The sequence below is a fragment of the Erpetoichthys calabaricus genome, chromosome 9 (assembly GCF_900747795.2).
Source record: "Erpetoichthys calabaricus chromosome 9, fErpCal1.3, whole genome shotgun sequence".
Lineage (NCBI taxonomy): Eukaryota > Metazoa > Chordata > Cladistia > Polypteriformes > Polypteridae > Erpetoichthys > Erpetoichthys calabaricus.
Window position 1 is genome coordinate 8,532,395 of NC_041402.2, and position 25,818 is coordinate 8,558,212.

Genomic DNA, 25,818 nt, shown 5'->3' on the forward strand with positions numbered 1-25,818 from the left:
GCTCTCAGCACCTATAAATACAGCGCATCACTTTTTCCACATTTTGTGATGTTACAGCCTTATTCCAAAATGGATTAAATTCATTTTTTTCCTTGGAATTCTACACACAACACCCCATAATGACAATGTGAAAAAAGTTTGAGGTTTTTGCAAATTTATTAAAAATAAAATAATTGATAAATCACATGTACATAAGTATTTACAGCCTTTGCCGTGAAGCTCAAAATTGAGCTCAGGTGCATCCTGTTTCCCCTGATCATCCTTGAGATGTTTCTGCAGCTTCATTGGAGTCCACCTGTGGTCAATTCAGTTGACTGGACATGATTTAGAAAGGCACACACCTGTCTATAGAAGGTCCCACAGTTGACAGTTCATGTCAGAGCACAAACCAAGCATGAAGTCAAAGGAATTGTCTGTAGACCTCCGAGACAGGATTGTCTCCAGGCACAAATCTGGGGAAGGTTACAGAAACATTTCTGCTGCTTTGAAGGTCCCAATGAGCACAGTGGCCTCCATCATCCATAAGTGGAAGAAGTTCGAAACCACCAGGACTCTTCCTAGAGCTGGTCGGCCATCTAAACTGAGTGATCGGGGGAGAAGGGCCTTAGTCAGAGAGGTGACCAAGAACCCGATGGTCATTCTGTCAGAGCTCCAGAGGTCATCTGTGGAGAGAGGAGAACCTTCCAGAAGGACAACTATCTCTGCAGCAATCCACCAATCAGGCCTGTATGGTAGAGTGGCCAGATGGAAGTCACTCCTTAGTAAAAGGCACATGGCAGCCCACCTGGAGTTTGCCAAAAGGCACCTGAAGGACTCTCAGACCATGAGAAAGAAAATTCTCTGGTCTGATGAGACAAAGATTGAACTCTTTGGTGTGAATGCCAGGCGTCACGTTTGGAGGAAACCAGGCACCGCTCATCACCAGGCCAATACCATCCCTACAGTGAAGCATGGTGGTGGCAGCATCATGCTGTGGGGATGTTTTTCAGCAGCAGGGACTGGGAGACTAGTCAGGATAAAGGGAAAGATGACTGCAGCAATGTACAGAGACATCCTGGATGAAAACCTGCTCCAGAGCGCTCTTGACCTCAGACTGGGGCGACGGTTCATCTTTCAGCAGGACAACGACCCTAAGCACACAGCCAAGATATCAAAGGAGTGGCTTCAGGACAACTCTGTGAATGTCCTTGAGTGGCCCAGCCAGAGCCCAGACTTGAATCCGATTGAACATCTGTGGAGAGATCTTAAAATGGCTGTGCACCGACGCTTCCCATCTAACCTGATGGAGCTTGAGAGGTGCTGCAAAGAGGAATGGGCGACACTGGCCAAGGATAGGTGTGCCAAGCTTGTGCCATCATATTCAACAAGACTTGAGGCTGGAATTGCTGCCAAAGGGGCATCAACAAAGTATTGAGCAAAGGCTGTGAATACTTATGTACATGTGCTTTCTCAAATTTGTTATTTTTAATAAATTTGCAAAAACCTCAAGTAAACTTTTTTCACATTGTCATTATGGGGTGTTGTGTGTAGAATTCTGAGGAAAAAAATGAATTTAATCCATTTTGGAATAAGGCTGTAACATAACAAAATGTGGAGAAAGTGATGCGCTGGGAATACTTTCTGGATGCACTGTATGAAAAGTCCTCAGTTATATCCTTTAAAGAAGCTTTTCTAGATAGTATTTTTAGACATACAATATATTAGTGTCCTTCGATGTGGTCCTTTTATGGACAGTAATTTTATACGTTTAAGATGACACGTCAAAGACTAAGATAAGAAGAAAGGGCAGTGCGTTAAAAAGAGGCCCAAAAGCGTTGAAGAGAAAAGAATTCAAAAAAGAACAATAATAATCTAAGTGCAAAATCGGAAAATAAAGAAAAGTTATAATCAGCCCGGACCAAATAGAATTGAAAAGCTAGCAAGTCTAAGAGGGGGCAAAAATAAAAGAAAGAGTAGAAGACAAAGTAGAACGTCGTAAAGAGGCAGAGCAGGATAGAGATTATGAAAGTACTAAACTTCGAAAGTCCCAAAAAAATTATATTAAAGATTGCAAGAGCACTAACAAACAAATTATTAAATCAGTGAAATAATGGAACAGCAAAAAGAGATTGCATATATGGACATAGGTGAAATGACAGAAGAATGTAGATATTGTTCAGCTTTTAAGTTTAAGTCAGAGACTTGTACGTCGTCTAGTTCGTGTTGCCATCACAGAAAAGTCGCATTTCTTCCCAATGAAGAGGCCCACCTGCAAGAGTTAAAAGATTTGTTGTTTGGTGAAAGTGAAATCCACATACGCGTGGGGCAGAGATGTGAAGTGGCTGGCGCAAGAAGCTTGGAGTTTTCTTGGCAAGTCTGTATAATAAGCCTTACACACCTGGATTTGAGCAGTTTATGCCTTTCTTCCCGGCAGATCTTCTCATCCTCTCCTTCAGATTTGATGGGCAGCGTCTGTAAACTGCCATTTTCAGGTCCCTCCACACGTGCTATGGGATGTACGTCTGGGTCACTCAGGGACAGCCAGACTTGTTCAAAAGCGACTCCCCTGTTGTCTTGACTGTATGCTTTGGGTCACTGTCATGATGAAAGAAGATCCGTCACCCTAGTCTAAGAGTTGGTGTGCACTCTGGAGCAGACTTTCTTGAAGGACCTCTTTGTATTTGGCTGCATTCATCCTTCCATCAATTCTGACCAGAATCTTCTATCACCATAGCATCATGATGCCAACACCATGCTTGGTGGATGGTATTGTAACAGAGGATGAGCAGTGCCTGGTCATTGCCAGATATAATTGCTTGTAGTTCTGCCCAAAGAGATCAATCTGACTCATCAGACCAGGAGATTTTTCTTCTCAGGCCCTCCAAATCCTTTAAAAGCCATATGGCAAGAGTGGATTCTGTCTAGCCACTCTTATAAATGCCAGACTGATGTCGTCCTTCTGACAGACTCTTCCATCAAAGGACTTCTGAAGCTCGGTTAGTCTGATCATTGAATTCTTGGGCACCTCCCTGACCAGGGCCCTTCTTGCCCTAGCTATTCAGGGACAGCCAACTCTAGGAAGAGTCCTAGTGGTTCCAAACTTCTCTCGCTTCACAATTCTGCAAGGACACTCAGAGCTTTACAAATGGATGCCTTTGCCTGATCTGTGCCTGGTCACAATGTGATCGTGAACATCTACAGAGAGTTCTTCTTGACTTAATGGCTTGGTTTTTGTCTTGACAATGAAGTGTCAATTATGGACCTTCTATACACAGATACCTTTCTAAACAATGTCCGGTTAATTCAAATGGCCACAGATGGACTCCAGTCAAGTTCTAGAAAAATCTCAAGGAGAATTAAAGCAAACAGGAAGGGCTTGAGCACAGTTTGGAGTGTCACAGGAATTAGATGTTTCAGTTTTTGATTCTTAATAAAATTTGCAAAACTTTCTGAAAACGTGTATGCTTTCTCATTATGGGTTAGAGTTCAACTGATGGGCAAAATGGAAAATGTAACAATTTAGAATTAAATCAACACCACAACAGTGTGCAGAAAGTCTGAGAACTTTCTGAATCCACTGCAGCAGATGGCAGAGAAGCAACACTGACTGCAAGATATTTCTAGTGTTACCTGCTTATTAAACAATGGAATAATTAACATAAAATTAAAAAGCAATCAAAACACTTAAGCAAAAAAATAATCCTTACGCATCTAAATTTGGTATGAATATAGCATAATGAGTTAGTAATTGCCAGATTGATTAAAAACAAAACCCTGAAAAAAAAGTTTTAATTAAAATGGGAGTCCAATTAATCCTCACAATGTCTTACATGCTCAAGGCTCTGCTTTCATGGGTCTTCTTTTTTTGACCAACGCTTCTTTTCGATGCCCTAAACATGAACTTTCACCCCAATGATACCGACACATTGCGTTAGTTCAATTGAATTTTGCATCTGATTTTTCATTTATTCTCAGAATCTTGTGCTTCCTGTTTCACGCATGTAAACTCACTAAATGTGTTGATGAAACCTTTCATCGTGCTTGTCACGACTGCCAACAAGATTAGCAGATGAGCGCAGAACATGAATCATGTTGCACCTCATGGATTTGTATGCTTGATTCATGCTGTCAACCAGCTGGATGTAGGATTTGTGCTCTGGAGTTGTCAAGACAATTCTTAACAAAGTCTATAAAACAAAGTCTATAAATTCCTTTCATGCAATTTCCTCTGGTTCTACTAGCAGATCTTTACCACTGATTGTCACTGATCAGATATGTCTGTCTGCCTTGTGGCCTTCCTTTAATGTGGCACCAAATATTTGTGGAAACATCGGTCTCAAATATTAAAACCTTCTACCTTCTGTGTTCATGGCTTTCATGAAATTTTACATCAGTCCAAGTTTTACACAAAGAGACAGCAAAAAAAAAAAAAAATCTTATGGGTCCAAAAGTGGTTTACGTCCTTCACTTTTATGCCCTGGAGTGGCCCATTTCTTTAATGTTATGACATTTTTTTAGCACAGCCGTCCAATTATCAGTACTTGGTGTACCAGAGCTGCACTGCCACCACTTGTAGATTGTCCAGCTGTAGTTACTGTGCTATATACTGTGGAACGTGGCCTGGACACAGACAGGCGGACAGCGATGGTTCAACCCACACACGTTTATTATACATAATTTACAGTGCACACAAACCCCAAAGTCCCCAAACGTCCAGGCCAACAACACACTATGCCTCTTTCTTCGGGCCGCCACCAAGACCTCGTCTCTCGACCTCCCGACTCCAGCCCTCAAATGGAGGGAGGCGGCCCCTTTTATAGCCACCCAGATGTGCTTCAGGTGCCTCCCGACAATCTTCCGCCAGCTGCATACCCGGAAGCACTCCGGGTGTCCCCGATCCTCTTCTCCCCAACACTTCCGGGTGTGGCGGAAGTGCTGAAGTCCAGGGCTCCGAAGGCATCGGGGCGCCCCCTGGCGGTGACCACGGGCCCCTACAGGGCTGAGCTTCAAAGCTCCGCACCCCTGGTCCCCCAAAGCAACCAGGGCGGTCGCCCCCTCGTGGTCTGGAGGAGGCGCAAGCCCTCCTCTGGTCCTCCTGGGCATCCTGGCTGGGTACCACCCCCCGCCGCGTGCCACAATACATATAATTACAATATGAAAACCCTAAAGGATACACCCAAATATTTTCAGGAAATGAACTCTTAATTGTCCAATGTTAAGGAATGTTTTATTTATTTATTTTTTTTTAGGGAAATATAGGAGAACTCAAAATTTTTCCTTCACTGTTTTCACTTTACATGCTTCCACTGGGATCTCTCATTAGGAAACATAAATGTTAATTTTCACTCGTATGCAGATGACACCCAGTTATACCTTTCATTTAGATCAAATGAAGTTTCTCCAATGTTGTCTTTAATTAGTTGTGTTAGTGAATTAAAGGAGTGGATGAATAAGAACTACTTGTCTTTAAATACAGATAAAACAGAGATGTTAATTGTTGGAGGGAATGATGCTGATCACAACAATATTTTGTCATCATTTAATTCAGTGGGAATCCCAGTCAATTTTACTGAATCAGCCCGCAATCTAGGAGTTATCTTTGACTCTAGCATGTCATTTAAAGCGCATATTACAAAGTTGTCCAAAACATGTTTCTTCCATCTTAAAAATGTTAGGAAATTAAGGCGCTTTTTAAATAAACAGGATTCTGAGAAACTAATTCATGCATTTATCTCTAGTAGGATTGACTACTGCAATGCGGTGTTCACTGGATGTTCAAACTGTTCTTTATACAGCCTCCAGTTAATCCAAAATGCGGCTGCGAGAATTATTACAAGAACAAGAAAATACGAACACATAACTCCAGTTCTTAAATCCTTACACTGGCTCCCGGTTAAGTTTAGGGCAGATTTCAAAATCCTTCTTTTAACATATAAAGCATTAAATGGTCGAGGTCCGGCTTACTTGTCTGAACTTATCATGACTTACAAACCTGAGCGCATATTAAGATCACAAGATGCCGGTCTGCTTATGGTTCCAAGGATTAATAAAATAACAGTGGGAGGGTCGAGCTTTTAGTTACAGGGCCCCTAAACTGTGGACTGGTCTGCCTGCTACTATAAGAGATGCCCCTTCGCTCTCAGCTTTTAAATCCCGGCTGAAGACTCACTACTTCAGTTTAGCACACCCTGACTAGAGCTGCTGATTAGCTGTACAGACTGCATCTCTGTTGTTAGTCATTAGCACTTAAACATAAGTAACATGACAGTTATAATTGTATACTAACCCTCACTTATTCTGTTTTTCTTCTCGGTACTCAAATGTGGCACTTGGTGCCATGGCCCACCTGCCAAGTTGTTTTGCCTGCCTAAGGAAAAGTCATCCCAGATGGAGGATCACAGGAATCGTGGGAAAGAGGGGTCCTTTCATCGGATTGGCTGGCCCAGCACTGTTTCAGCTGTGGAATGGCCAAATGGGGGAGGCAGCTTGAAGGATGAGGTCTCCAGGACTCTATACAAATACAAATCTTATTATGGGATATATCATCTACTGTTAAATTCTACTCTGTACTTCTAAAATTTATATATATTTTTTTTTTTTTTTTTTATTTCTTACTATATTGAGAAATTGTTCTGTGTACTGTACTGTATTGTATTGTATTGACCCCCTTCTTTTGACACCCACTGCACGCCCAACCTACCTGGAAAGGGGTCTCTCTTTGAACTGCCTTTCCCGAGGTTTCTTCCATTTTTCCCTACTAGGTTTTTTTGGGAGTTTTTCCCTCATCTTCTTAGAGAGTCAAGGCTGGGGGGCTGTCAAGAGGCAGGGCCTGTTAAAGCCCATTGCGGCACTTCCTGTGTGATTTTGGGCTATACAAAAATAAACTGTATTGTATTGTATTTTCACCCTGAAAAGATAAAATTTTGGGTGCTTTTACCGATTCCAAACACAAAACCGGGTCAACTAAGACCCAAAGACAATGTAAGGAAGAAGTTGATTGGGATGGAAACCTGCCAGTAACAAGTGACCTTCAGGACCTCAATTATAAATTACTCTGAGCTGGCCTCACCATAAATGATATCAAACAAACAGCGTCTTACCTGAACTGCTAAACACCACTAATCAAATCTTTCCAGGCAGTGATGTCATTCAGCTGAGCATATCTTGTCCTCTGGATTTTGACACCCACCACGCACTTTAAAGAAGAAAGAATTCTAAATACTGGCATCTTTTTTTGATTTGCTTTATTTTGGAAAAAAAGAGAAGGCAATTAACAGGATTAATCACATCAGAAATGTATTGCAGACATCATTTTCCTCTATGATATGGAGGGCTGTTTTCATTTTAAAACACTCTAAGTATTCCAAATAAATATTTTAATTACTCTGAAAAGTAAATCACAGTTCACCCCAACCATCCCTTTTTTTTTTTTAGATTTACAAGTAAATAATGCCAGAGCAGCAGAAAAGGCTGCAAACCACTTCAATTTGTTTTGCTACGTCATGAATATACAATATGTTACAGTATTTACAACTTTCTGTTACAAAAGAGAAAGCCTTCTCTCTCCTGAAATACACTTCCAAAAGAGCTAAGGCAGAGACCAAATACATTACAAGTGTTGCAATAATGCAAGTTGCATCAGGAGACCCAAGGTTCCTTCAAGGGTTCAAGCAGACTCTGTAAGGGAGGAGCACAGCAGCCCTACTGGCGGACAGGGAGAGTAGTCAGGAATAACTAAGCAAAAACAAAATGGCCATCAGTTGTCAAGGTTTCAGAAGAAATTCTTAGTGTGGCTTAAGGACAAAAGAGATGACAGAAAATAAAACTCCGGTGAAATAAGGAATTTAAATTGCACAAAAGATTACACATTAAATGTTTACAAAGTGAAACAAAAAAAATGTTTTTGAGTGTGAACATCTGCAAGTGTATAAATTCATCTTCACACAGCAACCCAGAATGACAAATCACCATAATAATAAAGCGGCATTGTGCAGTTTTTACAAATATGCCACCTTCCATTTCATACTACTCCAACCTAATTACTTCAATCCACATTAAGCAGAGATATTGGCCATGCATTTCATCTTCCACTATTTCTCGAGGTGACATCAAAAGTACACATCATTAACATCCATCCTTTTAAATGGAGATCCATTAAAATTGCTTCAAACTCTTCAAAAAAAGTACTGTTGTACACAGAAACGTCAATACTCTCATGAAGCTTCGTCAATGATAGTGTGTTCCAAGACACTAAAGTAAAACATCACTTGAACCGACATGTGAAGAAAACCATAAAAAAGCAAACCACATTGATCTTTAAAAATAATAATCCATTGCCTTTCAATATTTTTCAAGTATAGTTTAGTAGTTCTTTCTGTGACTGAATTTCCTCTTCACATTCACTGATCATGAAGATAGGAGCTTAGTGTTTGTTAGGCCTAAAATTCAATTTCTTTGCACAGTATTCCACCTTTCACATTTATTTTCAGAATGTTTAAGTAAATAAAACTTGTGAATATTAAAATAAATAATTAATATAGACTTTAGGCAGTTGTTCATATACATTAGTTCTCTTACTAAAATTGTCTGAAATATTGATGTTCTGGTGATAGCTGTACATACTGCCAAGTAGACCCCAACCCAAATTTTCAATACTTTTCTTGCCAGTAATGTTGGTTATCATGACCATAAACCCCTCTGTTACAGAGAGAGTACAAAACATCAAAAGACAAATGTGGTCTTCTGGCTTTCTCTATTTTCACCTTCATTACAAAAGTTCAATGCTTTGCAATAACGTGATATGTCGCTTAACAAAATATTGGGGGGGGGGGGGGCTGTAAAAAGAGGCTCAACCACTTCATCATATCTTAGTTACTACTTAATCTGCTTTCATCTCAGCCACACAAAATTAGAATCAGAACGCTGTAATTCCTTACTCAATATCTCTCAGAAAAGAGTAATTTCCTATCTCAAGACAATCCCCCTATTTATCTTCTCACTTTCCTTTCTTTAACGTCCCAACCAACAGAACAAATGGGTAATCAGACAGATCTCTTCATCGGTACAAAGTGCGTTTTTGTTGGTCAATAGCAAAATAATTGACTTTTTTTATTAAGGAGCTCAAAATCTGCAGGATGGCAGCCTTCACATGAACCTCCCAAATGATGCATTGGTGGCCACTGCTCAAATATAATTATTTTTAACATATTGGAATATCACTACCATCATTATTATGGCTCCCATAACCAATTACTGAAATAAAACACAATTATATTTAAAAATAAATAGCAACCATCAGAGATCCCACCATTGCCCAAGTTAGCAATTTTAACCAGTCATGCGGCCTTACGTAACAGGTAGGCAGCAGCAGCAGCCGGTGTCGTCAACACTGGCTATCTGTGCATCAAAAGAGTTTGAGCGGACAGCGCCGAATGAAACCCAGAAGCTGACTAAAGCTTTCTTTTTAAAGTGCAACAAAATAACATGCGGTCATTCATTTGAGCCAAGTCTAATCACAATGGCAAACATGTTAGGACCTCAGTTATTCCAGCTATGGTGCAGTCTGGACACCGTGCTGACAGAAAGAGCCTGTATATTCTACTATAGTTTTTTAATACAAGACTTATTATTTTTCTCTTTCACTGTAAGCCTCATTTTGTTATTTCACTGGCTTCAGGTTACAATTATTTGGGTTCCAACACTGAAACGGACGTCACAGCACCAAGCAACTCAGATCACCATTATTTTGATTTCATCTTTTTCATCAAGTCTGTAGAAGAAGGGAACACAGGGGTTCTCCCCAAGGAAAGAGCTCGGCCCGGCCTGAGGATTCTGGATCTCCTGTAGCAGCTGCATGATCTGCTGCGTCGTGGCATCCTCTTGGTGATGGGGCTTTCTCTCTTCGTCTGACTGAGGCGGCCCTTCATTCTCATCCATTAAACTTATGTCTGCCATTTCTGTTCAGGGAAGAAAAGGATTTGAATATGCATCATGCCACTATTTTAAGAAGTTTGCCCCGAACATGAAAGAGGACTTCCTTACATTTACATTAGTGACATACTTAGGCTGGTATGTTTATCCAAAGTGAATTATAAGTAGTAAGGGTGACAGACAAATGCTTCTATTGGTGCTTTTTGATCACCTTCTCACCGAGTTGCTTTGAATGTTGTTTTTTCTCAAATGTGAAGGTTAGGCAATCCATACTAACTCACCACAGGGTGGTCCTTCAGATACAATGATTGAGACCTTAGACAGGTGACCTCCATTGAACTAATTCTGTGATTTCTAAAACCAATGGACTGCGACAGTGAGGATTTAGGGGTGTCATATTGAATACTTAAGCAACCAATATTTTTGTGTTTTATATTTCTAACCAATTTAAGCCCACGTTTCAGAGATCTGTTGTCACTTTCACAAGGTTTTTTTTTTTTTTCCCTCTCAAAAAAGCCCAATTGAATCCATTGTGATTCGATGTTAGATAACAATTAGTGATGAGCGAACTCTGCTAAATTCGCTTCACCTCGCGTGTGGCAAAAATCACAGAAATGTGGGGAAAAAGGAACTGAATGAGTTTTGAGTGGATTACAGCAGTGCAATGGTGTTTCAAGTGTCTCTGAAGGCAAACACACCAAATCAATTATTGTAGCCAAAAAAAGCCATTTGAGCAGTGAGGCAGCAATGCTAACAATTGCACCACCATGCCTCAAAAAATAAAGACACAGAATGAACAAACACCACATAAAAAACAAAAAAACACAACAAATGACTTACAACAGGACTGGCTCATCCACGGTTTCAAGTCCCAACTTTTTTTTTGTTTCCTACGTATCTGTGCAGATGCTTTGCACTTTTTTATTCCATGCAGAATAAAGCAGCACCTTGTAAACTGTAATAAATCTTTTGCTTTTATTATTTCACAACGTGTCCTGTGTTTTTTGATGAGAGAAGGGGCACAGGAGGGCTCTTTTAAGGCTTATTTGGAGATTGTTGCCATGTATTTTGCATACACAATTAGCCATGCGGTGTTGTATTTCGAGCCACACAGTGATCAGTGTTACATATCGATTGGCAGTACTTGTAAAACTGCAAGGGGAGAAAACAAGTTTAAGACAGCAAAAATCCAGGAAACTATTTGGTGAACAAGGTCACTGGGGAACACGCATGGCACATTTGCTGCACAAAACACTTTGGCAAATATTGCCAAACACCACTAAAATACAATAACATTTTTTATAGGCATCATATGTGGAAGCCAAACATCACAAGTTACTGCAACCAAAAAAAATTTCGACCCTTTTGATGATGAATTCTAGTGTAGCACTAGCAGGTTTAAAGCACACAATACAAAGGCTAAAAGAGCGTTCACCGTACCTCCACCGTCAGTTGCATTCAGTTCGATTCTTCTTTCTGCGGAAATGCTCGACTCTACACTGCCAGCAATGAGGTCAGGGTTCTGCTGTGATTGGATGAATTTGCTGTACCACTCATTTCTTTCTGTCACCACCTGCATCACTAGATTCTGCAGTTCTGACAGCTTTACCTGCAAACAGACAAGCTCACATAATCAGAATCAGGAGAAGCATCAGAGTCCAGGCTCAGGCTACAGTATTTATTGCAACAAACTTTGAAATGAGGGGTTAATTTAATTAATTAAGATAATCTTAACAGCATATTTCCATAACTCGTCATGAATGAAGAAGATATCTACAGTGAAGTATCTAAAAATATGTGAATTTTATCAGCATGCCTTTTGGTACACAACACTCTACATCAAGAGTTCCCAAACTTTTTTCAGCCGCAGACCCCTTTACCAAAAACTTTTAAAACCGTCGACCCCCTAATTACATGCAATGGTTTGTCATATCCGCACTTGCTTTGATATGTTCGATAAGACAATGAACAGACATGTTTGTGCTACACGTATTTTCATGCATTCTTACATGTGACTCTTTTAATGACACATTTTACCTTTTCGTTCGCAAATTTGGTATGTAATGTGTTTTTTTTAAATGATTTTACTTCTTAATTAGGTACCTATTGGAATCATAGATATCTTGAAGTAATAAACAAATAGCAGTAGTAAGGGGGTCTATTTTTGCTGTCGTTGACCCCCAACTTTTTTCATTGAAACTATCGACCCCTAGAAAGTTCAAATCGACCACTTTGGGAACTCTTGCTCTACATGCCTCCTCAGGTATCGGCACAAGCTCCAGGTTGTGAAGACTGTATACAATGACGTGAGATTCCTGCACAAGGGTTGCTGTTTGCAATACAGAAGGACCACAGACTATGTCTATCGACTAAGAGGAATCCATGGAGGTGGTCTCATTTTATAATGTGCAGTGAAAGTAAGAGGCGCTCACTATAGCACCGGAAGCTCGGTCACATAGTTGATCTGTGTATTTAGCAGAGTTGTAGAACCTGCTCCTTGTAATCACAGCAAACCTGTTTCATGTTCCAGTCTTGCAGATTCAATGGGGACTTTGAATGGGGTGGGGAGGTTTTGGGGGAACTTCTCAGCATGTCCCACAGAGGGGTGTACCAATCACAACCTTCTTGCAGCAGACCCATGACACACTGCGGAGACTACAAGTCTTAACTGAGCATCAAATCTAAGAAAACAACATCTCAAGCACAGGTCTAACTGTCAAGTCTTCTACGCGTCTCCTTTCGTCTAATACAGACATGTAAAAAAATAAGCACACACCATAGGGGTTTTCTTTTTTAACCTACATGGACATTTCAAGATTTGAACTTCATTTAAACAGTGTCTATATATAAAAAGTAGCAAACATTATTACTCATTTACTCTTTGCAGTGCACTGCATAATTTAAAAAAACACAAATGCAAGTTTCATATTTAGAAAATGTAAGTGTACCCCTACATTTATCACTACTTCAAAAATGCCTAAAATTACAATCAGGTGCAAAGGGTTAGATCACCATGAGAGAGGATCTTGTCTGAACCTGTGCTCTTATTTACACCTCAGACATTTAGTTTGGTTTGTTCTTTGTTACTGAAGTGCTGTGTTATGCATGCTGAGATCGAAAGAGGCCTTCATGCCTAGGAGTGTGGTAAAGAGAATTAAAAGGATCTCCAAACAATTGGAAATCAATCATTTCACTGTCTGGAAGATCATCTACAAGAGGAGAATATTTCAAACAACAGTCGACTTCTTCAGGCCAGACAACCCCAGAAAATTCAACCCAAGAGCAGAATGCAAGATGCTTAAAAGAAATCTCTAAGAAGCCCGGATGTCCTGGTACTGCATGTGTATGTGGTCGCTTATATTACATATATTTTATGAGAGAGAGATAGAGAGATAGATACTTTATTAATCCCAAGGGAAAATTCACATACTCCAGCAGCAACATACTGATACAAAAAACAATATTAAATTAAAGAGTGATAACAATGCAGGAAAAAAACAGACAATAACTTTGTATAATGTTAACGTTTACCTCCCCCCGGTGGAATTGAAGAGTCGCATAGTTTGGTGGAGGAACGATCATAAATATAAATACACAGACATACACACATACAGTGCACTCCACTATTGATGATCTGGAGAGATTATATAAAGAAGAATGGCCTCACATGCCATGCTCTGTATTCTCCAACCTTATAAAAGCTTACAAGAGAAGACTCGGTGCTGTTATATTGGCAAAGGGAGGTTGTACAAAGTATTAAATGCAGGGGTGCCCACAATTTTGGCATATGTGCTTTTGTTAAAAATATTGATTTCTTGATGAGGGCTTTGTTTTTCTTTGAATTAACTTGTTTCAATTAAAAGTCAGAGGTTTCTCATTTGTTCAGTGCAAGATGATGGTTCTTCAGCAAACAGGGATGTTTTTTCTAACCCTTCTTGCTCATTTTTTACAAGGGATGCCACAAATAGTGGAGGGCACTGTACACACACACACACACACATCTATCTAAACAAACAGAGACAAACACAAAAATATATTAATTTTGTCAACACTGACTTAAAAAATAGATTTTATTGAACAAACGTGATAATTTTGCATATCTAATGGACATAGTACTTAAAGGTATGGTACAAATCTGGAATAAGAGTATGTATTTCTTCAATAAGATTAGTATTTCCCCATTTGAATACATATACTGTATGATATTGGTCTACACACACACATACTTCCAAACGCAACCAACCATCATACAGGATCTGAAGGGAAGGTAAAAATGTGTTTAAATTTTGTAGTGTTACCTTCATCTCCTCCTTCTCTTTGGCTAGTCTGCTGATGTACTCCTCTTTCTCAAAATGTCTCTGTTTCATAATGGCTCTCTGGTTCTGATACAGGGCAATGTACTCTCCTACATATAAAACAGTGTTATCAGCAAGGTGAGGAACACAGGCTTACACCATCTCCAGCCACAAAACAACATCTTTATGTCATTTACCTATGGTATCAGTTTCTCCCGACAGCTGGATACAGCGATGCTCCAACTCCTCCACTCTTTCCTTAAGTTCCACATTAGCCTGCATCATCTCTATGAATCGTCCCTGGGTACCAAAAAAAAAAAAAAAAAAAAGAGTTAAGTGTCTCCAGGGGTCTCGTGTACAAATGGTGCATACACACAAAAATGCTCCGTACACCCGTTTCCACACTCCATTGACATGTATAAAAACTAAACTTGGCGTAACGCTGCACAAACTTTTCACTGCAGCCTCAGACCACGTGTACACACTTTTCTGTTCAGTTTTTTTATGTGGGTGGCACCCAGCGTCAAAGCAGTGCTACGGTATCTGTATGGGTTTCCCTTTCTTTTTTTAGATTTGCATCCATGATGCAGGCTTTATCAAATACATCGAAATTAACTACATAAAATTTACAAATTTAAGGGAATTGATTGTAATCAATCTATCAATATAGTGGTGCACAGAATGGCCAAACTATTCCAACTACCATGGATGCTTTAGCGTTGTTAGAATACACTGCAAATGGAAGAATTAAAAGGGACCGCATACTTAGTTATCTGATTTCTTGTTCCATGATGATTGCTGGCTTCTAAGTCTTATTTACACTTCCAAGAGCTACCTTCTCGGAACTGTGTGATGAACTCGGCTGGTTTTACAAAGGCAGACTCTGAGGAATTGTACTCGTTCTGCCCACTCTCTGGTTTTTAGCCAGATGAGGTTTTCAACATGAACTGGCTGACTGATCGGATATTTCTCATCAATCTGCTCGTCATTCAGATATACAAGACTTCCTTACAAAGTAGTTGAACAGGCCCACATCAAAGCGAAATTCGCAGCAACGTCCGGTTTTCCAAATGTAATCAGAAAGGTGCATTCAAAGAATTCTATTGATGTAAATAGAATGCATTTCCACTCTATTCATTTGCAAATTATCTATGATGCGAAAATGCGTCTCATTAATGTTGTGGTGAGATAGCCTGGCTCAACTCATGATTCGTTCATTCTCAGAAATGGTAGCATTGGAAACTAACTTGAAAATGGTGTTGCGTGTGATGGCTAGTTTCTCGGCAAAATAAGGTATTTAATATTACCCTTTTGGTCAAAACTGTAAGTAATCTGTATGATGTAATCATATAACACAATTACTTAGGTGACAGCAGTTACCCGCTGGAGAAGTAGCTTCTCACCCTACTTGCCAACCCACTGACTGAACAAGAGCAACGTTATAATGACCTCCACTTTCAGGCTCGGGCGGTGGTAGAACACATTATAGGGCAGCTTAAAGGCCATTGGCACTGCCTAAATAAGACTGGTGGAGGTGCTGCTCCATAGTCCACAGAAAATGTGTTGCATTGTGCAAGCATGTCGCATGTGACACACAATCATGGCTTGCCCGTACCTGAAAAGATGTGGTATAAGGAACCTGACCCTGACCGACCAAATAGAACAGCATTACAGTAATCCCTCGCTATATCGCGCTTCGCCTTTCGCGGCTTCACTCTATCGCGGATTTTATATGTAAGCATATTTAAATATATTTCACGGATTTCTGCGGACAATGGGTCTTAATTTCTTGTACATGCTTCCTCAGTTGGTTTGCCCAGTTGATTTCATACAAGGGACGCTATTGGCAGATGGCTGAGAAGCTACCCAGCTTACTTTTCTCTTGCGCTGACTTTCTCTGATCCTGACGTAGGGGGATTGAGCAGGGGGGCTGTTCGCACGTTGCTATCTTTTGTGCAGCTGCTTCCTGAAGCGACATGCTGCACTGGTGCTTCGCATACTTAAAAGCTCGAAGGGCATGTATTGATTTTTGCTTGAAAAACAAACTCTGTCTCTCTCTCTCTGTCTGCTCATGACACAGGGGGTGTGAGCTGCCGCCTTCAACAGCTTTGTGCTGCGGTGCTTCGCATACTTAAAAGCCATTAAACAGCCCTATTGATTTGTTTGCTTTTCTCTATCTCTGTGACATGATCTGCTCCTGACAGGCACTCCTTTGAAGAGGAAGATATGTTTGCATTCTTTTAATTGTGAGACGGAACTGTGATCTCTTACTTGTCATGGAGCACAGTTTAAACTTTTGAAAAAGAGACAAATGTTTGTTTGCAGTGTTTGAATAACGTTCCTGTCTCTCTACAACCTCCTGTGTTTCTGCGCAAATCTGTGACCCAAGCATGACAATATAAAAATAACCATATAAACATATGGTTTCTATTTCGCGGATTTTCTTATTTCGCGGGTGGCTCTGGAATGCAACCCCCGCGATGGAGGAGGGATTACTGTACAACCTCCTTGAGTGTTGCCGACACTCAGACAGTTGGACGCGACTTGCCTTTTCACGTTGACTTTAATATGTGACCACTTCCTTTTTTTTTTTATTTCAGGCACTGTGTGACTTTCTAAACTTGAACTTTTGAGTGCCTCCGCCAAGCTGTGCAACTCCATCAATTTCCTTTTGTTGCTTATACCACTGCTTAAGCCACCAAATAGTAGGTTTTTCCTTGCCTCCACTTCACTGAGCAGGACCTCAATTTCACATTCGTTGAAATTCTTTTTTACATGTGGTTTTGCTATGGTCTTTTATCAAAACACTGAACTGAAGGGATTATTTATATTGATTTGCATATTCAAATAGGCAAAATTCTGGGAGTCGGGGTGGGGCTCATGCAAGTGCGTTAAAATTCATATTGATTGAGATTTAAGTTTAACTTTCTTTACACACAATTTTATGCATCTGAATTTTTTGTGTGTACGCACATATCTAGTTTTGTCTGTACACCATGTTTTAATGCGATTTCAACGTAAGGTGTTATAGGCTCCTGGTATTTAAAGGTAATCAGCATATTATGCAAGCATATAGCCTAGGCCAGCATTTCCTTACTTGTGGGCAGTGATGGCATTGCAAGAAGGCCACAGCTGACCTTAAACAAAAGCCCACCTACCCCTAACCACTCTGATGAATACTGCTCAATTCATAGCACCAGTATTGCAGGTTGATTGTGCTCGATTCACCAAGAAGGAAAAACATAGATGCTTTGTTGATCACATGGGACCCCTCAAACTCCCAACTAACAGCTTTGATAATTGCATTTAATTCACTAGCTGGGACCACCCCATCCCACTCACTCCACTTAGATGATCGCGCTAAATTCACAGAGGGGGGACACCCAATGGAGTGCCACACAAACAGTGGCTAGGGAACATTGGCCTAGGCTTCAGTACATTTTACATGGTTCAAATGTCCCAAGATCTAAACTGCAAAGACTGGGTTTATTACAGTATATCAGAACATACACACACCTACATACACATAAAAATACATATAAACATATAATTCACTCATTTCACCAATTTTTCAGTTTTACTGACTAACAAACCCTACACTAATATTTTGCAGGCGTGTCAATGTGAGATAGTGATTGTGTCACGTAACCTACCAGTGTGTGAACTGCACACATATGGAAACACCTGTGACATTTCCCCCCACATTAGACAACCAACATAAAATAAAAAAACAATGATCAACTAATGCTCTTTAGTTTTCATTTGGTACAGTTAATCCTAATACTAGACTCAAGTGAAACAACCACCATCTGTAGAAACTGGCCCCTGGTCCTCTTTCACTTTTACGCTTGCACACAAGCTGTGCAATTACACCTTACTGAACGTGACTTAGCAAGGCAGCAAGTCTGATGAATGAATATTAAAATAGAATTAGGCTCATTGATAAAATTGGTTTCAACACTGCACAAAAAATACAGGAAACAAAGCAAAAACCTAAAACTTAATCATTTCACACAATTGTCACTTCATAACATAAATCTTAAGTCAGTACTACTTCAGAACAGATGTACCTGTAGCTTTTCCATTGATGTTCTGAGGGCTTCATGTATTTCTATAGGAATCGTAGAACCACTTGCATCTAAAGAACACAAATATTATTATTTTTATTTTATTATTAAATACATGAAGTGCAGAAAGTATGTATTCCCATAATGCAATTAAAACCATTAGACGTGTTTTACAGAGGTATTAAGCATGAACTGCAGGAAAGCTGTGTGGACACATACACACACCACTTAGCTTAGAAGACTGGCATCCTTCAACATCTGCAGTAAGATGCTGCAGATGTTCTATCAGATGGTTGTGGCGAGTGCCCTCTTCTACGCAGTGGTGTGCTGGGGAGGCAGCATTAAGAAGAAGGATGCCTCACACCTGGACAAACTGGTGAGGAAGGCAGGCTCTATTGTTGGCATGGAGCTGGACAGTTTGACATCCGTAGCAGAGCAACGGGCACTCAAGAGGCTCCTATCAATTATGGAGAATCCACTACATCCATTAAACAGTGTCATCTCCAGACAGAGGAGCAGTTTCAGCGACAGACTGCTGTCACCGTCCTGCTCCACTGACAGACTGAGAAGATCATTCCTCCCCCAAACTATGCGACTCTTCAATTCCACCAGAGGGGGTAAATGTTGAACATTATTCAAGTTATTGTCTGTTTTTTACCTGCCTTTTTTATTACTCTTTAATTTAATATTTTTTGCTGCTGGAGTATGTGAATTTCCCCCTGGGATTAATAAAGTATCTATCTATCTAGCTTATGTTGTGATGTAAGATTTTGGATATAACTTGATAAATATTTTGTATGTCTTTATTTGTAATTTAGGCAAAGCAATGTAATTTAGTGTTACATTAGTGAGAAGTATTCATGTTTACCCTCTTTTAGGAATGGGTCTCTCTGAATCTTACGACAGAGTTGGGGGAGGATGTGCCTTAAACCAGTTTGGCGAGTGTTTCTCTGCTAAAGTCTTTCAACCCCCACAAGAAGCTAGGTTACCTTAACATATGGTCTTGGGGGTGGCAGGTTTTAAGATGTTGTATTCCCCCATTGGTCTGAAGTATGGCTGTTTGGAATTGGCTTGGATCAGAAGCTTTTAAGTACCATGACATCCTATTGGCTCTAGGGGTTGGACAGAGAATCTAAAAATCTGCTTGCTCAACCACATTCTCTCTCGCTTACTAACCTCTGATCATGAAGACCAAACTGATGAACTAAAAGGACAACACAATGGAGACCACAGCTCGGCAGTCATATTGAGACAGGCTTGCGGCTTGTTCTGAAGAAAGCTGAGCACCAATGATGCCTTAACTAGAGACATTTTAAATAACTACAAGTCTGTGTGCCACCTGAAACTACACATCACCATTTAATCAGGTTGTATGGTTGCCGATATTCAAATGTACTTTGCATATTGTTATTATTTATGAATACTATCAATAATACATTATTTTATGTGTAACTTAACTCCTGCTTGTCTTTTTACTACACCTAATTGCCTATAGATATAGAAGGGAAGGTGGGGATAAGTTATATACTATAATACCTTATAAACAGTGGTAAGTCTGTGAGATTGGGCATTCTGACAAAGGCCACTTATTAATAACACAATAGGGGAAAGTAGAGCAACATATTACTCTACCAAGATAAAACAGCTTATAATTTAAATCTAGACTGATTTTTCTGCAAGCATTTTACAATACTGAACAAACTCTTCAAAGGTAATGCAAGTATCAAAAAATACAGTTTATATCATATGTCATACTGCTATCTAGAACTATGCCTCAGCAAAAATACACAAATAATTATTTAGTAAATAAATATAAACATAAATGCTTTTGAGCTACCTGTAACAGCCATGGTATGCAACTGCTGCTCACTCCTTAAATGTACTGCTTGCTGAACGGCTGCCTGGTGTTGCCGTTTTTGCTCCTTTAGCTGAAGAACGATTTCGTCTCTCTCACGCTGCAGCTGAGATAAAGTGGATGTCAGAAAGGCCACCTGCCAAAACCAAGTAAGTGGTTACCTCCACAGCAAGATTCTGGGGAAGACAACAACTGTGCTGGAGGTTTACATTGGTTAAAAGATTTTGTTCCAACAAGTTTTTCAATTCAGACTTTGCTTTTACACAGAACTGCAATGTGACTTTGGTCTTGGCAACTGCCAACTATGCAGTTTCGAAACTTCTCTAAAGAAATGTAAAAACTTGTTCATTTTACTCAAACTTGTCATGTGCACAGAAATCCTTAAAGCTCCCACACATTTTTGTTCAAGTTTTTACTTTTTATTTATGCAATTTTATCAGCATGTTTTTTCCCCCAATTACATTGTCACGGGCAGAAATAACCTGAACTGGTAGCAAGGAACCCAAATCAAGGAGCTCAATAAATTAAAAATGCAAGGAATAACTGTCCTATTCACAGACATATTCACATTTAATTATTTAAGTGTTTGAAATCCTGGATACATCACCTATAAAAAGTGTAAAGGAAGTTTTCCCACTTTATTGTTATATAAATACTGAATCACTTTGGATCTCATTTGGCTTTTCTGAGACTAATGAGCAGAAAGACTTACTTGTTAAAGTTAAAACAGACCTCTCCAAAGTAGTCTAAATTAAATTACAAATATAAGGCATGAAATAACTGATGATACAAGTATTCGCCCATTTAATATGACATCCCTAAATAATCAGCCAATCAGTCAAATGGTTTTAGAAGTCACTGAATTTGTTCAATGGCTATCACCTTCTGTCTGGTATGTTTCAATTGATTGTATGTGAAAGTACAGCTTGGGGGTTGGGCTGGGGGATAGAGAGAGAGAGAGCAATGCTATTTCTATTTTATCCCTTATATCCCAATAACCATTACTGACAATATAACAATACGCTCCATAGCTGTATCACTTGGCAATAATATGATATCTATGTCAAAGCTATCATATACCTTAACCTAAGACTACAAAATGTCAACAAAAGTTGATAAGAAATATTTCAATGACCAAATAGTGAACTTTGTGAGCTGGAATGTCAAGGGTCTCAATCATGAATAAAAAAGTACTCTCACACTTAACTAGTCTAAATGCCAAGATATTATTAAGCAAGGACCAGTTTCGGATGCTAAGAGAGTGGTCTGGCCAAATTTTTCACTCTAGTTATACATTATGCATTAAACAGTGGGAAGGAGATTCTCCTGAAAGTACAGCTATGTATTATTTATTGTTACATAAACATGCTGTTATTGGGGCTTTACTCTCATTCAGTGTGCGAGTCTCAGTCTGTCCATCCTGGTACTCAGTATGATTTGTTGCAAAGGGCACAGCTCAATGCTTAATTCATGAGTACTTCATGAGTGGTTAAACTTAATATTTGAACGTACTCACATCCCTCTGAATAATATTATCATAGTTGTTATTTTTGTGGTGAAGCCTTAGTGGTAGTATCAGAAAACTACAAAGCATCATCATGATTTCCAAGGAAACTGCAAAACACCTTCATGAGTGCCATTTTGTAGCCTGCAGTTCCGTAAAAACATGTCATTCATTCCCAAATGTAATACTGTCATGTCCCACTCTGGAGTAGGACAAAATCTTAATTTAATCAAACTTCTAGTGCAATTCCTAGGAGTAATATTGAGAGGCTTGGTAAAGGAACAGATCTGAAATTGACCAAGAATTTGTGGATGACCTTGAAAAAGAAGGCGCATGTACGATTCCTATGACACCTGATACAACCTTAGTAAAAACAAAAGTGTTAAGATATGAAAAGCCGATAGAGAAAAAGAGACCTGTGCACACAGAAATTCAAGGCTGTCATGGATGTCTTCTACTAAATACTGACTTGAAGGGGGTGAAAACTTAAGCGATCAATTATGGTGTATTTTAGATTTGTAATTATTTTAAGAACACTTAATAATAATAATAATAATAATACATTTTATTTATTTGTAGGTGCCTTTATAAACACTCAAGGACACTGAACAATAGATAAAACACAGATTATAAACAAGACTAAAATACAAAAATTAAAATCAGACAGAGCAATTGTAATCAAGTCTTAAACAAATGAGTTTTAAGTTTAGATTTGTAAAGTGAAAATGATTCAATATTTCTAAGCTCAGATGGTAGTGAGTTCCAGAGCTGGGGAGCAGAGCAACTGAATGCTCTGCTCCCCATAGTGGTAAGACGGACGAAGTGGACAGTCAGGTGGATGGAGGAAGAGGATCTAAGGGTGCAGGAGGGAATGGCAACATGGAGGAGGTCAGACAGATATGGAGGGGCGAGGTTGTGGAGAGCCTTAAAAGTTAGGAGAATTTTGAATTGAAATTGGAACTGAACTGGAAGCCAATGAAGCTGCCGCAAGACGGAAGTGATATGGTGAATAGAGGGGGTTCTAGTAATGATGAGGACGGGCAACTGAATTCTGGACCAGTTGAAGCTTATTAAAGAGATCTGCGAAAAAGACCAAAGAAAAGGGAATTGTAATAATCCAGACGAGAAGTGACAAGGCTATGAACAAGGATAGCAGTGGTGTGGGGAGTGAGGGAGGGGCGAATACGATTAATGTTATGCAAGTGGAAATATGCAGACTGGGAGATGTTACTGATGTGGGGCTGAAAGGATAAAGTACTGTCAAGGATGACACCCAGACTCTTAACCTGTGGGGAAGGGGAGACAGAGGAATTATCAATAACAAATTTAAAATGATCAATTCTGGATAATGTTGATTTTGTACCAATGAGGAGAACCTCAGTTTTGTCACTATTTAAGAAAATTTGAAGAAAACCAGGATTTGATTTCTGCTATGCAATCAATAAGTGAGGAGGGTTGAAAGGAAACCGTAGGTTTGCTAGTGAGATAGAGCTGGGGGTCATCAGCATAACAGTGGAAGCTAATGTTATATTTAAGAAAGATATTACCGAGGGGAAGGAGGTAAGTAATGATAGGGAGGGGCCCCAGGACAGAGACCACCTGAAGTAACAGCGGTGGGTTGGGATGTGAAAGTTTTAAGCTGAACAAACTGAGTGTGGCCTGAGAGGTAGGATCTGAACCAGTCTAGTGGAGTGTGGGTAATGCCAATCGAAGATAATCTACTGAGAAGAGTCGTGTGACAAATAGTGTCAAAGGCTGCACTCAGATCAAGGAGGATGAGAACAGGAATTAAACCAGAATCAGCTGCCATAAGGAGGTTGTTAGTAATTTTGATAAGTGCTGTTTCTGTACTGTGGAGGGGACGAAAACCAGACTGGACCTGTTCATACAGATTATTTTGAGATAAATGAGAATGAAGTTGAATAGCCACTGTTTTTTCAAGAATTTTGGAAATAAAAGGGTAGATTAGAAATAAGATGAAAACTACTGAAATTAGGCATCAGGTTTTTTCAGTATTGGGGTTTTTGCAGCAGTTTTAAAAGATAAAAGGAACAGTACCAGTAGTGAGAGAAGAGTGGATTATAGCAGAAATAAGAGGGACCAGAGAGGGGAGGCAGGCTTTGACCAGGACTGTAGGGAGGGGGTCCAGTTGACAGGTGGATGGCTTAGACTTACAGACAAGATCTGAGATTTCTGAGAAAGCAGGAAGCTGAAAAGAGGAAAATGAGCGAGTTGGTGGGTGAAATTCAAATAAAGTACTGGAGGAATCCGTACCGAGAGACTGGTGAATCTTCTGGATTTTTTCATTAAAAAAAGGACATAAGGGAATTGCAAAAATCAGCTGAGTAAAGGTGAGAAGGTAAAGAATCCGGGGGTGATTGTTGTTGGCAGAGATCTGTCTCCACTTTGGCATTAAAGAGTCTTTTAATGTTGATCAGAGTAAAAGAGCCAAATTAAATCCACTGTATTCAATACTGTATAATAATAAAATGAGAAAACTTCCAATGCTTTTTATAAGCACTGTATAAGTTTGCATTTTTGAATGGAGGACTCTAACACCCTTTAACACTTAATACACTTTGTCATACGTCTTTATGTCATCACTGAGCAGTAAACACCATTGTTGTGATGTGAGATTTTGCATACAAGTTAATAAATATTTTGTATGTCTTTATTTGTAACTTAGGCAAAGAAATATAATATTAGTGTTGCATCAGTGAGAAGCATTCATGTTTACAACCCCACCAACCCCAGACTAAGTCAGGAAAGTTAGTTTTACGATAGACTGGAGGAAGTGCAAGTTTGATAAATGTTTCTCTGAAGTCTCTCAACCCCCATAGGAAAGCCAGGCTGCCTACCTGCCAAGCTTTACCTTAACATATGGTTTTGGGGGGTGGCAGGTGTGAAGATGTTCTATCTCCCCATTGGGCTGAAGTATGGCTGTTTGGAACTGGCTAGTATCAGAAGCCTTTAAGTACCATGACGTCCTATTGGCTCTAGGGGTTGGACAGAAAACCTATACATTTGCTCACTCCCTCACTCTCTTACCAAACTGCTGAATGACCATCTCACACCATGAACTGAAAAGGACAACACAATGAAGAGCGCAGCTAGGCAGCCATATTGAGACAGGCGTGCGGCCTGTTCTGAAGGAAGCTGACCACAAATGATGCCTTAACTAGAGACATTTTAAGTAACTAACAAGTCTGTGTGCCGCCTGAAACTACACATCAGCATTTAATCAGGTTGTATGGTTGCCAATATTCAAATATACTTTGCATATTGTTATTATTTATGATTATCAATAATGCATTGTTTGAATTGTAACTTAACTCCTGCTTGTCTTTTACTACACCTAATTGCCTGAGGTTATAGATGTAGGAGGGAAGGTAGGGAGAAGTTATATACTATAATACCTTATAAACAGTGGTAAGTCTGGGAGATTTGAGGTGTTCTGACAGAGGCTACATGTTAATAATACAAAAGGGGAAAGCAAAGTAAAATAATTCTCTACCAAGACAAAACAACCATCTTGTTGCACCAATTTTAAAAATGACATTTTAGATTCAACTTGAACTGTGCTTAATTATGCAAGAGAAAGATTAATTATACGGAGGGGAAAAAAATTATATTGCATATAACCTCCATTGTGATCTGTGCTTAAAAATGGGCTACTGTATACTGTCTTCTGAAACAAAAAAAAATTAGCAATACAAAACAGACAGTTTTTACCATTTCTTCTCTGCTCTCAAAATCCTCTGGTATTATAATTTGACTGCTCGGTATCCCCTCAGAGAGAGTACTGCTTTCCACACCATCACCTGAAAATAAATTATTTGAACGGTTAGTTACCAAGATACTGGAGCATCCCATAGTATATTCTGCATCTTTCTAACACGGTAAATTCTCTTAAGATCATTTCAACACAGAGCTCACTTATGTTATTTTTGGTTTACTCTCCCTTGACACTTTCCATTTTAACCTTCATTAAAATGTCATTTGTAGCACCGTACTTCTTAGTGCATAGCAGCGGCATATGAGTTACTAAGATAGCCCCCTGACATACACTCTGTGTTGCACAGCATCAAAAGTCTCATGTCTTAAACATTAGTTGCCTAGTTATGACCTTTACAGTCTGATACTTGTGTAGAAAACCTGCTTAAAAAATTCTGGTCAAAAATATGCCTC

General features: G+C 39.5%; 1 protein-coding gene across 5 annotated transcripts in view; it reads right to left on the reverse strand.

The window, feature by feature from the left end:
* Positions 1–8,971: 8,971 nt before the first annotated feature.
* golga2 (golgin A2) overlaps positions 8,972–25,818 on the reverse strand; it is a 138,878-nt gene continuing 122,031 nt past the window's right edge. For all 5 annotated transcript variants that reach the window (XM_051931966.1, XM_051931964.1, XM_051931965.1 and 2 more), the window contains 7 exons: positions 25,363–25,451; positions 20,109–20,262; positions 18,275–18,342; positions 14,402–14,504; positions 14,208–14,314; positions 11,350–11,518; positions 8,972–9,935 (listed from right to left, as the gene is read on the reverse strand). In XM_051931966.1, the coding sequence (XP_051787926.1) occupies positions 9,709–9,935; positions 11,350–11,518; positions 14,208–14,314; positions 14,402–14,504; positions 18,275–18,342; positions 20,109–20,262; positions 25,363–25,451 (917 nt within the window). In that variant the 3' untranslated portion in view covers positions 8,972–9,708. The remainder of the gene's footprint in view (positions 9,936–11,349; positions 11,519–14,207; positions 14,315–14,401; positions 14,505–18,274; positions 18,343–20,108; positions 20,263–25,362; positions 25,452–25,818) is intronic.